The sequence below is a fragment of the Bidens hawaiensis genome, unplaced genomic scaffold, assembly GCF_021521415.1.
Source record: "Bidens hawaiensis isolate Kalapana, Puna unplaced genomic scaffold, B.hawaiensis_p1.1 tig00010384_1, whole genome shotgun sequence".
NCBI classification, from domain to species: Eukaryota; Viridiplantae; Streptophyta; class Magnoliopsida; order Asterales; family Asteraceae; genus Bidens; species Bidens hawaiensis.
Window position 1 is genome coordinate 33,060 of NW_027491789.1, and position 14,660 is coordinate 47,719.

The 14,660-nt window shown below is 36.9% G+C and overlaps 1 protein-coding gene and 1 pseudogene across 1 annotated transcript; both read right to left on the bottom strand.

Moving 5' to 3' along the window:
• Positions 1–4,671: 4,671 nt before the first annotated feature.
• Positions 4,672–5,337, bottom strand: LOC143535030 (F-box protein CPR1-like). The gene has a single exon (XM_077029373.1). The coding sequence runs from the start codon at positions 5,335–5,337 to the stop codon at positions 4,672–4,674; it is 666 nt and encodes a 221-aa protein (XP_076885488.1).
• A 7,709-nt stretch (positions 5,338–13,046) lies between these two features.
• On the bottom strand, positions 13,047–14,119 carry LOC143535031 (putative F-box protein At1g47390; annotated as a pseudogene).
• Positions 14,120–14,660: the final 541 nt, after the last annotated feature.

Consider the following 14,660-nt stretch of genomic DNA (forward strand, 5'->3'; position numbering starts at 1 on the left):
AACTCTGGTCATTTCGAGCTGAACCAAGTAACCAACCATGTGTGAAGATGGTTTGAACTTTGAAGAGTTAGCAGATGTTGTTTTCATCCACGAGTCCATCAAAGCCAACAGATTCTCAACTTGACTTCAAAGGCCAATCTAATGACCCAATGGATCAAGGCTTAAAGGCTAAGCAACATTTAAAAATTTCCATTCAAATAACAATCTACCAATTCACCACCACTGTTACCTATATTTCTAACCATGGATTCATCTCAAATTAACACCACAATCGCCCATGACTGCAGTAATATGGAAGTTTTGCTTAAATTCAACAAAACAAACTTCCAACAACAAATCAACCGCTCGACATGATTATAGAAAAACTGCAAGAGAAACTTGATGAACCAGTTTATATAGGTTCACAAATACGATTAGTAATGAGCTAAAATGAATCCACAACCTTATGTGCATACATTTGTAGTATGTACCTATATGTATATGATTTGTAGAATAATGTGAAGTCATATTTATAGCTCACAGGTTGCTGTCTGTGCATCCTATTAAGTCAAGAAAATACACCATCGATCCGAACATGTTTTACCAATACAAGCTGTTTTAACGCGAACCTGTTTCAACCAGTTATACGATTCAGGCCTGGCCCATCCGTTTTTCAAGGCCTAGTTCACAGTTGCATCTTAACATCCTATAAACATAAAAGAAATATACCATCGAACAAAAAAAAATAATTTCTAAAACCAAACACGCATGAAACATCCAGCAAACTCACAATATTTAAAAGCATAGTTTAACACAATCAAGCACAACCAGAGACTCCAACAAAGTAACAATTTTTGAAACACAATCTGAACCGTCAAGACCTTTAAATACAAAACAACCAGAATCTCTTGTCAACTTCGTACATCAATTCTCGAGACCAGAACTGGTACTGGCGTTCCCACGGGCATCAGGAATGCCATGCCTGTTTGCCTTGACCTGAAAACTTATAACAAGTTAGTGTGCCAAATTCCATAGTAGAAGCAAAAATAAAATAGTTCTCATACCTGTGAAAGATAGAACTACACCAAGCTTTAAGTTTACACTTGCGTGGGTGGTCACAGAGGTTAGGGTCATGCAATGCTTAGGAGCTACTTGTGGGCACAATAGATCGGCTAAGCTTTTGGTACATGTTGAACATGAATACAGATAGAAGATCTAGGTAGTTAAAGGCTCAAAGTCAATTAATTCAAAATTTCTTTATCATATGTATATTACTCATGATAAAACAGTAATCACAATTAAAACGCACCTTTGGACACTTGATGGCACTCGTGGCCTGTCTTTTTCTCTGCGCTTTCTTGTGAAAATGGGGAGATACAAGACTTTCCACAAATAATGGTGTTCCGAAAAACATCCGATGCCTGACCAACTGATAATCACGAGAGCATATCCGATGACACAAGGGCCTCTTATATGGAATGTAATTCTTCAACTGTTTTATCAGGTGCACAGCATCATTCTTAATCTCGAGTTCTATCCCACATTTATCCCAAGATCGCTCCTGATTCATTACCCACATATGATGGACATCTGTCAACCTGAATAAACATAGACGCCCGTCCATAGTCCCCGACCGCATCAAGAAGGGTTTCTCAGTATATAGCGCGTTGTATGTCACATCATCTGGCGTGGGGACTTCCAGAAACGTCTCATCCTAGAAATGAAATGAGAGAATTGAATTTTTCTTTGTGGGTGAAGTATCATGCACCAACCAATGAAGGGCCCCCTCGCACAACATGCCCACTCTACTGGTAAATACATAGTTTATCTCCGTGATAACCTTCCAAATGTCGGATCTTAAACTAAACACTTGAAAACATGTAGAACTCTCACCATTCTTAACCCCTATAATGATCTTGTAATCATCATTTAGGGAATCATAACCAAATCCCAAACACGAAGAATCGGCTACAGGAATTTGGGGCTTGGTTATTTTTTTGACCTCCCTAGTTGAAGGATTGATTACTAGAATTTCATTAGGGTAAGGCGAGACGCATACCAAACCATTGGAAGAACCAAGTAGATGATGGTCGTTGACACAAAAGCATCTTGTGCATTCAAAGTAATCGGCTTGTTTAGACATAGTAATCCTTCTGTGTCTGAATCTTTTGTCGTTGCGATCATTTTGATATTGATGGTTGAGATGGTCTTTAACGAAAACCGGATCCGATATCAAAGACGACCAAGACTTACAAACACTTTTGCATCGGATGAGATCCGTTACACTCAATCCTATTAATATCTTTTGTTGGATATCACGCGGAAGATGTAGCATTGAGACCATAGGTTCAGTGGTTTCATGGGGAAGAGATGCCGTTGAAACTCTAGTTTTGGCGATTTCATGGAGAAGAGGTTTCATTGAAACCCTAGGTTTTGCGAGTTGGTTCGTAAAAGGGGGGGGGGGGTGCTTAGAAGTAGATTAATTCGAGTTTTTTCTTTGAGTGAAGGATTTATTACGGAGCATGGTAAGTACGAACTATATAAAGACAAATCATGGTTAGTAAAGTTACCTTCACATCGGCGATTGAGATATATATTTTACCATTAAGTGTTACCAAGAGTGCCATTTACAAATTTAATCTGTAATCATAAGCTTCTCACTAATTAATGGTATTATCCATATATAGCCAAAATCATATGAATAATAATTTCAATATAACTATCTATTAATTCATACATTAAAAAAAAGAACTAAAATTGAGCTAAATATGTGGTTTGTTAAAAAAGTTAAGCTTGACAAAGAATAATCCAGCTGGGATCTTCTTGAAGTTTGATGAAAACCAGCTGATCAAGCTAAATTTACACACAGTTCTCAATGCTGAAACCCAGGACTTCGATATGTAAGATAAGCGAACATTATCCATGGCATAGCAGAGTAGCCTTAACTAAATCCTCGCAAAAGTTATGAAACTTGCTATTATTTTCTGGAATGTAGAGTTTTACCCTTTCAAAAGATATAATGAAAAAACTTCATACATATGGCAGTAAATTATCATCTTTGGGGCATAATACTAACAGCTGATGATGTAGAGACGATAAACCAGAACTCAGAGACGATAAATCGGTGTGGATTTTCATCAAAAACTCATCAAGCAGTGCAGTTAATTTAGGGCTCGCATAACATATAACAGAGATGGTCTAAATGAAAATAATAAGCATCAGATTAACTTCTTATGTAGCCCGATAATATTGAGCATACAAGATGGTGTAACCCGAACTGAAAGGTAAAACATAAAAACTGAAAATGATACAAATTGACTAGAAGAGAAGCATAGCAGAAGTCTTAAAAAAACCTCAAAACAGTGATGAAACTTGCTATAATTATCTGGAACACATATTCTTTTTATCAAGTTCTGACTACATAAGCGTGCTTGGGGCATGAATCGAAAACCCAAACAAATTTGTGTGCCACCTAACTGATTTAACAAAAAGAATGTGCTACCCAAATGTACTAGGTGAGCAAGCTGATTCAATCATGCATCACACACTCACAATCGGTTTCACAAAACCAAAATTTCAAGCCGATGGAGGAAGCCGAGATGGTGGCCGAAGATGCCCTGGGCACCCTAATAGATTACATCTATAGACCTGATTAACTCAAGACAATATACCATCGAACAAAACATTCATTTTATGAAACCAAACACACACGAGAACCATCCAACAAATTAGTCACAATCTTGAATCTTTAAAAGCATAGTAGACACAAATCATGCACAACAAATAAGACCCCAACACAGTAACAATCCTTACAACAAAACTTGAAAACCTTCAAATACAACAAACTCAAAACGCCTTTAAGCAGTCTCGAAACAGCAAGGGACGCTGACATGCCGAACCTCTGTCAACTTCCGGCCACTTTATCAAATCCCGACACCTGAACTGGTACCAGTATTCTCATGGGCACAAGGAGCTACATTATACCTCTTTGGCTTGACCTGGAAAACAGTAACAAGTGAGCATGCCAGATAGATTGAAATAATAAGACCGTAATTTTACATACCTTGCCTTGCCATGAAAAGCTGACAACTCAAATGTTAAATGTTTACTGTTTTAATATACACGTATCTATCATATGTTTACTTAACAATTTTATGTTAATTTAAATAGAGTCACTAAGCTTAGAAATCACAGTTAATTTGTTTATGATAGGCAAAGTAGACATTAAACAATACAACTAGAACTCACCTTAGACCTCTTGATGGTAATCGTGGCCTGTCTCTTTCTCTGCGGTTGCTTATGAAAATGGGGAGATACAAGACTTTCCACAAATATTGGTGTTCCAAAGCATGTCCGATTATTGCAAAACCAATAATTACGAGACCATTCTTGACGACACAAGGGCCTCTTATGTGGAATATAATTCTTCAACTGCTTTATCATGTGCACAGCATCATACTTGATTCTGAGTCCCGGCTCAAATTTTCTCCAAGAGCGCTCCTTATTCATTACCCATATCTCAAAGGCAAATATATGCGTGAATAAACATAAATGCCCGTCCACTGTCCCTAGTCGCATCATCAAGGTTTGCCCAATATATAGCTTGTTGTGTGTCACATCATCAGGCATGGGGACTTCCATAAACTTCTCATCCGAGAAATGAAATGTACATTTTTCTTTTCGGGTGAAGTATCATATCCCAACCAATGAAGGCCCCCCGTTGAATAAGATACCAATGTTACTAGTAACAACATAATTTGTGTTCCCGATAATGTTCCATTTGTTATATCTCAAACTAAATACATGAAAACATCTATCATTCTCGCCTTTCTTATACCCAACAATGACCTTGTAATCATCCTTTATTGAATCGTAACCAAAGCCCCAACACAGAGAATCGGTTTCTGGAATTTTGGGCTTGGTTATATTCTTCACCTCCCCAGTGGAAGGATTAATGGCTACAATTTCAGTCGGGGACGGGGCGACACATACCAGACCGTTGGAAGAACCAAGTAGCTGGCGATCGATGATTCCATGGCTTCTTCTTTCACATACTTTGTAAAAAGCTTGTTCAGACATAGTAATTCTTCTGTGTCGAAATTGTTCATTTTTGTGATCTTTATCATATTGATGGTTCAAATGATCTTTAATGAAATTTGGATCTGATATCGTAGACGACCAAGACTTGCAAACGCTCTTGCATCGGACGAGATCCGTTACACCCAATCCTATAAATATCTTATGTTGGATATCATGGGGAAGATCTGCCATTGAAACCACCATAAGTTCAGCGGTTTCATGGGGAAGAGATGCTATTGAAGCCTTAGTTTTGGCGATTTCATGGGGAAGAGGTTCCATTGAAACCCTAGGTTTTGTGAGTTGGTTCTAAAAGAGAAATGGGGGGGGGGGGGGGGTATATTTTTCTTTGAGTGAAGCTACGGAGTATGGCAAGTACCAACTATATAAAGAAAAGTCATGGTTAATGAAGTTTTTACCGTCACATTGCGGATTGAGGTATATATTTTATCACTAAAAGTTACCAAGAGTGGCATTTACAAATTCAATCCATAATCATAAGCTTCTCAGTAATTAATGGTATTATCTATAAATAGCCGCAATCATGAATAATTTATATCCCACTATTTATCAACAACATGAAAGAGAAGAAAATACTTACAAACCACGCAGTGTCATCACCGAGGTTTGAATAGGCTGTTTGCAGGGACTCCATAGTCCATATCTTAGGTATCTTCATCATCATTGTGAACTGAAAGTGTTACTTAAATGTAATCAAAACCATCAATAAAAATATTAATCTCATCATTATCATTATCACTATCATTGCTAATAATTTGTTTGCTTAAATCATACAGGCACCAAATAAAGACAGATCTCCAACACCTAAGCACATAAACAAATTCAAGACAAATCTGATTATAAAGAAAGTAAGCCAAATTGCTAGCAGTTCCTCTAAGATAGCTCTCTCACGACCTCGCTCGGGCGGGTTTCAACATAGAGACATGAAACACTTGGTAGGTTGTTCACGAGAAAGGCAGCGGAGATAAGCTCCAAGACAGTGTTTAACACTTCAGTTTGCCCTTCATCTTTAAGCAGTGGTTTAACTTGCTCTCATCTTTAAAAAACTTTTTACGCAAACGAAATTATTCTTGCCAGAAGTTGCTCAAAAGAACCACATTCCTATCCAAGGCAATTGATCAAGGAAGGCCGTCTCTAAATGGATGGGACAGGGGTAGAAAATTGGTGTTTTTGCTCAGTCGGTTGAACACCACGAGAATAGTGTCAAAACAGTATGGTGTTGGAAGTAATTTCCAACTTAATAGGTGTAACATCCCCAAAATTCCGATCCAAATTTGACAACTAAGTAAAGTTGAAGGATCAAAATTCCCTAAAATAAGTGTTGGGAAAATTTAAATAAAGAAAACAAGATCATTCTATAAGGAAATAAAAATATCCCATAAATAAAGTTATCTTATGTTAAGGATGAGGAATAAGGAAATTCCATCCCACATTGAAAGATGCAAGAAAATGGAAGCATTCCACATGGGTATAAATAAGGAAGTTAAAACTCATCCCACATGGAAAGTGGTAAAGAAATGGAAGCTCTTTATAAGGAAGAGATTTTCCATAATAGTATTCTTATATGCCTAGCATGCACCCAATGGTTGCGAAGCACCCGACGCGCTCGGGGTCGGGCGATGAGTGCAATGTGGCGCTATGATGGCGCACTGCCGCCTTAGTATTTTTGGACAATGGGAGTTAGACCCGGAAGTGACAAGCTACCAAAAGACGAAGGACTAAAAATGAAAAATAATATCCATGGACCCATCGCGATACGCTACGAGTCCAAGGACACGTCCATCGCGTACCGCGATGGACCGTGATGACTCAGGGATACGTGTCACACTCTGGTGACACATGGCAGCAGGAAAGGACACGTGGCAGGCCACGTGGCGCTCATGCATAAATGGCAGCGTCGTACCGCGACGGCCAAGGAAGAGGACCCATCACGTACCGCGATGGGATCCAAAATCAGTTATAAATAGGGGGTTCACGGCACTTCATTCTCACACCAAAATCCTTTCTCTCTCTAGGATTTACTCTCTCACTACCTCTATTTCTGTGCCCCGACCCGACAATTGTTACCTCGTAATCCGTGCCATTTACCGACGATACCTCGAAGTGTGTGCCACACAAAGCTAACCCGACATTCTGTCTCGAAGTACGTGCACAAGACGACGACCACCATATGACGCCTCGTTTTGCGTGCCAACCATCATAGTATGTGCCAAGCTCTGAGGTTCTAACAGTCTAAGCTCTAAAACGTGACAGAGAGTGGAAGTGCTGCTTGATCAATCTTAGAAATAAAACTTCGAATAACCGTGTAAGGTAGGGATTCTGCCTAAGTCATTATTTTATTATTATTATATTATATGGCTTAGACCGTAGTCAGGGGTATAGCCCAAACCTTGATCATAATTATGTTTACATAAGCTTTAAACATACAAGGATTATAGTAATGTTTCTTTACAATTAAGAAACACATATTTTCCATTCATAAGGATATAGTCAAAATATAGTTTCTTAACGAATAAGAAACATAGCATTTCATATACAAGGAATATAGCGAAAACATTGTTTCTTTATGATTAAGAAACATAAGATTTTACATTCAAAGCTAGCAGTCAATGAATGTTTCTTCTTGAGAAGAAACAGATTACAGATGTTTCTTCATGAAGAAGAAACTCAGCATATGATTAGTAAATAAACAAAAAGACTTCAAGTCTAAATATTTCATTCAAACAAATGATCATTCAAGGTTTTAAGCTATCAAAACCAGACTAAGGGTCTGTAGCCGGATCAGATGACGATCCGGATATTATTTATATAAACCTATTATAAAATAGGTCAATCATCAATCAATCAATCATTCACAGTCAAGGTTTCAAACGAGATCACCATATCAATCCGAACAGGCAGTCACAGGTGAATACGTTAACCTTTTTAATCAGTCAAAACATATTTATACTCAATGAGACGAACGGGCGTTTGTCTCAACGAGTCAATCAATGTCTACATGAGATAATGAAATCTCTAAAACGTTATAATACAAAGTAGAGAATAATATCAACTCAGGCCGAATACGCATGTGTATGGATCCAAACATAACTGTTAAATCTCAATCAATCAATCAAAGGCAATGAAGCCGCAAGCTTAAACGGTCATGACCAGTTCTCAGTTTAGGGCCGTTTTGCTTGGGGAATACCGTTGTGTGTGTAGGCAGTGGTACATATACCGCTGAGATTGTCAAGAAAACTACATTTGTATTATAATCGTCATTCAAAATGTTTTATTGAGTCATACGTGTTTACCAGCATATAGCTGACGTATTTTTTCCCACATTTCAGGAAAACATATTAGTACAGGTAGCAAGGAATATAGTCATTCATGATCATGAAGATAGACGCTCGCAAGGTATAAATGGCTCAATTTTAAATTATTAAAATATTATAAACAAACTTTACAACATGATTTGTAAATCAAACACTTGGGTGTTTATTATCCGAGAAGTTTTCAAATAAATTAATATTATATTCAAACAAAGTCTTCTGCTAAAATAAACTGCAACTCTGATGTATTTACAAAACAGGTACCAACTATTGGTCATACGCCTAGGCCCTAAGCCGGGGTGTGACAATAGGCTCGTTGTGTGTAGAGTTGTACCTATTGGGCCTATGGAATTCATTAATGTTGTAATGGGTTTATGGGTTTACAATTAGGGTTTATTATATTTGGTAATGTCTTGGCTAGCAAGTTAGGTTAGTTCTATATAAACATGTCATGGTTAGACATTATAAAAGTGGTGGTGTGAGGTGCAACCGATTTAGGGTTCATCTAGGGTGGAGTTGGTGTAACCGAGTTAGGGTTCATCAAGAGTCAAACCGAGTTAGGGTTTGAGAGAGTTGTAATTAGTTTTTGAGTGAGATTTTTTTATTAATATAAACGCGAGTTATTCGTTTAGTTTGTGTGTGTTGATTATCGATCCGGGACTTGAGATAGTAGACCGACAATAAAACCGAGGGACATATCGTTCCAAATCTTGTGGGGAAATGGGTAAAGGTTGCAAGGGACCCGCAGGAGACAACATCTCATACTTATGTTGTTGACATGCTAAACAGTTATGAACAAAAAGTCGGACATCATATTTGATTTGAGGCCAAAAGAACTGAGAGGTTATGCGTTTAAAGGTTTTCAAGAACCCTCCATGACCACGTGAGCGTTAATGTCAATAATTCAGCAGTGAGCGGTCTTCTCGATAATGCCTCTGCCCCACAAGTTTGTTTCTCCGACCGGTGAATGATAGAAAAATCATAAGGCATCAATTTCAAGAGAAGCCGCTTTTGTTATGTGCTGCGAACCCTCTTTTCTAATAAGAACTTCGAAGTATAATGATCCGAAAGCCTACCTAAAAGATAATGATTCAATCTCTGAACCGGCAAAACTAAAGCAAGTAACTCCCGATCATAAGCTGACTTTAGCATTGCATTCGATTATGAATTGGTTTTGAAAAATAAGAGATGTTAAAACTGTTAGGCAGCAAATTAACCAAGATCCGTTCATAAGAGCTCACTATAAAACAAGGATATCATTAAAGAAAACTACTATAAAACAATGTAATAAAAGTGTGAAATAAGTCGTTCATAGCTGCTTGAAAAATAGAAGAGGTGTTAGTCAACCCAAAATGCATCACGTGAAACTCGTAGTGACCCGAGTGGGCATGAAAGAATTAATGTGCGCAAATCAAGCTACAGAATACTATTGCCCCATATTGCCAGCTGTTAATAGTACCTCCAATTGTTTTTCGATCTTGCCTGGACCTTGCCTGGACCGTGTTCAAAGTCTCGAGCCATTGAACCCCCAAAACATGATCAGTCCCGCCAATAGAGAACGGGTAAAAATCCTGAACTATCTTTAGGGTCATTGATCTGCAATGAAAGTTCCTTGCATACTTGACCACATCGTATCACATCTCCGTCACCGATTTGGACACCAAATAATGCCATTGATTTGGTTGACACTTTCAATCACTTGCCAAAAATCAGATATGAAATTATGTGACGAACCACCACGAACAAGAATAAGTACCTCAGTGGAGCTCAACATCCAGTTAACGTTCACGGTAGTCAGATTTGGTTTATCAAGAATCACATGTAAACTGATGCCTACCACCTCGTTGGTGAAATCGTCTTTAATCGTTGTTCCGAAGGTTTGTTGATCCTCTGGCTTGAGGGTACCTGTTCACAGCGGTGTCCTAAACACAATTCAAAAATAAATTAAATTTAAATAAAATATGCGTTTACAGGGAGTCGAACTCGGGTCTATTGCTTGGAAGGCAATTATCCTAACCGTTGGACTACAAACGCTGATTGATAGTTAGTCCCTTATTGTGTGTGTGTGTATGTAAATAAAATTTGTAAACTGTGGTACGTACATGAACTGAATATTAATAACTGCTTTTTGTTGTTACACGTACACAACACAACGCAATGGATTTAGAAGTTCAATAATATGTCGACGGAAGCTTTTAAAACATATCTAATCAATGATATTAACGATGATATTTGTAATACTCGGAATTTTCTTAAACAATAAAATAGTAATTGTCGAGTACGGTAATAATTTAAGGTGTTAGCGTCTTGTTAAACTGGTAGAATGTTAATGACAAATGACGTAACGTTTTCATGTAAATATTATTTTAATAGATAACTTAGTAATAGTAGTTATAAGTTCAGGGGTTAGTTAAAATAAATAATAAAGTAAAAGGTTTGTTGTGTAAATATGGAAATAATTTAGGGACCATAGTTGCCTTTTATTAAAACAGAGTTTGAGACATGCACATCTAGCCATCTACGTTATTGTATCCACAACTAAATTTTTGAGTTATCCTAATCCCAAAGCTAAACGATTTAAACTGAAAATTTGATCTTTATTACTCCTTTAAATATTAGGATGATTCTTTTTCTTTGAGAAAACCCTACCAACAGCTTTTGATTGTGCTTTACCATCGCATCACACCACCACCACTTTACAAATCACGACCATTACAGCCGCTGCCCTCGACCCTTCGCCGGATCTGTTGAGCCACTGCTGGGAAACCACTGCATTAGACCACTTAAATCCGCCTCTTTATTCACCGCATTAAAACCGCTACTCGACGAAAATACAACGATTGGTATCTCTGCTGTAATCGAAGCCGTTTAACTTACGATTTCTGTACCCAGCCGTAAGCGTTCGTGTGTTGCCGCTTCAACCGCTGTCCTATTCCTTAGAATTTGTTATCGATCATCTGCTGAGGTACTGAAAACGATCTGTATTTCTGTTTCGTCTATGTTTTTAATCTTAGCCAATAACTCAGTGATTGTTGATCTATTTCCCAGACGTAAAACCTTGTTTAATTAGAAGTTTTTGTTAAAATCGAAGTTAAAATTAAACAAAAGTGCTCATGAATGTTGTAAACCTGTTCGTTTCAAGTATATATATAATCGATTCCTAGAGTTGGACGTAATAGCCATAATGTAACTAATATGAATTTTCATATATCTGGTATGTATAGGAATGATTAAGTAAACTAAGAGTTTCATTGGTTTCAATATATAATATTGTGAGTAAAGTTAGTTTTTATTCCTTTATAATAAGCAGGTAAAGATTTAGTGATTCATAACCATATAATAAACACTTATATATTTGAAACAATAAATTATGAATTTTAAATGGTGTATGTCATTGGCGAAAATCAACGAATTAACCAGCCAATGCAAATTAAGTTGGTGTCACTAAATCAAAATGTAAATAAACCATAGGTTCTTATAATTCTTGAAGACTAGCCAACTTGTTTACTTTTGCTTGACATTAAGGTACGGATTCTGTTTTTATTACTCTTAGTATTAATTATAGTCCGTTACTTTGTTGTACGGTTTCTGGTTTCTGTTACATAGTATAAATTATATCCCGTTACTTCATTACGGTTTCCGTTTTCGGTTACTTATTGTATTGACTCTATTCCGTTACTTTGTAGTACGGATTTTTGTTACGCGTCAGATTATATTTTGAGTTCAGTTATTTTAATATAATATATTTTTAGTTATATGTTTTCAGTTTTAGTACTCTGTTACCCGAGCACACACTTTTCGTGACGGTGTGTTTTAAAAATTCACGACGTCTCTAACTAGTACTTTGGTAGTACTTTGGCCGTTTAGGGGCATATGGATCGATCTTAGTTCAGTCATATGTTACACGTTATATGTTACACGTTATATGTTACACGTCATATGTTACAAGTTATATGTTATATGTTTCTGGCTCTGGGTGTTTCTATTATAAATCTGATATGTTTTCCTATGCGTTTGATTATGTTCTGGCCAAGTGTCGGATCATACATCCGAATTTTATTAAGTATATGTTTTTGGTAAAAAGGTTGGTTTCGAGTTTGAGTTGAAGTCCGTATATTTATTTTCTTACGTCTGTCCTTACCTATACTATTGTTCTTTCCGTTATTGGGCAATTTTTGGCTCAACCGTATTTTCTTGTTTTGTTTTTCTTATTTTGTTTTCAGGTAATCCGGGACTCGAGGAAATTAGTGATGAGAGAGAATAATGAAGTTCAAGCTTTTAAAAGTTAATTCATTTTGGTTTAATAATGTGACTTAGGTTAATTTGATATCTGTAATAGTGACACGTCAGCCCGTTCCGAGTTAGGGTGTTACAATATTAATGCAATGGAGTATCTGGTCATCAATAGTTGATCAAATGTGACCAAATACAATGAATTAAAAGTTAACAGGTCAATATATATAAACCTAAGTGAATTAAAATGAAAATTGTCAAACGTGTCAAAATATAGTGAATTGCGTTGATGTTATTATTCGTGAGAAAGATTTCATTGTGTTAATGTTATTTGGTAATAACTATTCTGTCTTTCTAAAATCACGGAAACTGAACATAACAAAAACGAAAAAAAAACAGATGCATGATATTATCGACGATGATCTATTACTGAATGATAGAATCAGAGTGATTGAGCAGAAGAAACGATTCTGCATAGGGGGCCATCATGAAGTCGGAACCATAAATCCCAAGACCACTAGTGTGTTCTGAGCATGGTTCTAAAACTTCAAGTTCTTTTACCCGTTTGTGCAATGCTTCAACTACAGGCTGGCCACTCTTCCGAAATCCTTTTATCCTATAAGGTGGTGGGCGATATGATGCCTGAGCAGTAAACGTGAATAGTTTTTTAAACGAGGATTTTGAAACACCATTTTTCAACATCATCCATACGTCACGAACTCGTTTATCAGCATCATCTTCACAATAGTCAAGCCCCAACAAGAGACTCATTGAGCTTATATATGTGCAGAAAGCTAGAACTTCTAGGGCCTTTTAAACTATCAGAAAGATCTACTTCTCCAAATTCTTCACGTGTCAAGTCGAATGAAATGATCCTATTTTTATTTGCTGTCCAATCATAAGCAGGCCAATAAATAACCCCATCTATAACTACCTGCTGAACCGAAAACGCAAGTGATTTACATGTAAGATTCCGTGACACGCTCTTCCAAGTCCTAGAGCTTAACGTGAAAACCTCCGCCTGCGAATTATCACGTGTAATCGCTAGATTTAGGGCAAACCCGAAAACCAACAACACCAGTTGATTCACTCGGAATCACTATACATAAAGATTTCCTAATTGATGGATTCCAAAGAACAATCAGCTTCTGTTTATTAGCTGCGTCTAGACCAAGACCGTGAAAACACGCCAATCCGTGGGAGCAATCGAGCAGACATAACGGTGGCTTAACGATGGGAGGAACAACGGGAGAAATCTTGTGTTCGGGGAAACTATCGTCATCAGCAATCAAAACATATTTATTCTCGAAGTCGATTTCGTAGGTTAATAGTATATGATGGGGCTGAGTCTTGTTGACACTGTGTTCGGTGATAAACCGAGAGCTATGAATCAGAGACTTCCATTATTTTGAAACTGATCTGAACCGAATAAGAGATTTGACGGGAAGAACACGCTTCATGATTTCCACTTGGACATCGAAAGGAATGTTGGCTGACATGTTCACCGATGGTTTGGACCTATTATAAGATGATGTTGTTTACAAACTGAACTTGGGCATATTTCAAACTTTATCCTTCCAATAATTTAATTTGATTTATATTATATTTATGTTTCTTTTTCATCGGACCTTAGCTAGATTATTTAGTAGATTATTATGTTTTTTACTTTAATCACATTTCTTGTTATATACTGATTATAAAATAGGAAAATTGGATTTTAATAATCCCAACTTAATACAGTTGGCCGATAATAATCTCAACTTTGAAAATAGCTGTCACTGATCCCAACTTTCATACTATTTGTTTTCATTGGACCTCCGTTCAAAAAAACTTAACGACGTTAAGTTTTTTTCCAAATTTAAAACTAATATTTTAGGGCTTTTGATCGGAATGAGGATATGAGTCGATTGATGTAAAACTTACCATCAAACGGTGGACCAAACGACTGAAGGATGCTTCAATTCCGATGTTTAAACTTTTAATTAACAAAAATCAAACTGTTTAAAGCGTCATTTCAAGTAAAGTTTTACATCAGTCGAT

What these genes read in the sequence shown, in the direction of transcription:
- LOC143535030 (XM_077029373.1), bottom strand. Translation starts at nt 5,337, where the DNA reads ATGGAACCTCTTCCCCATGAAATCGCCAAAACTAAGGCTTCAATAGCA.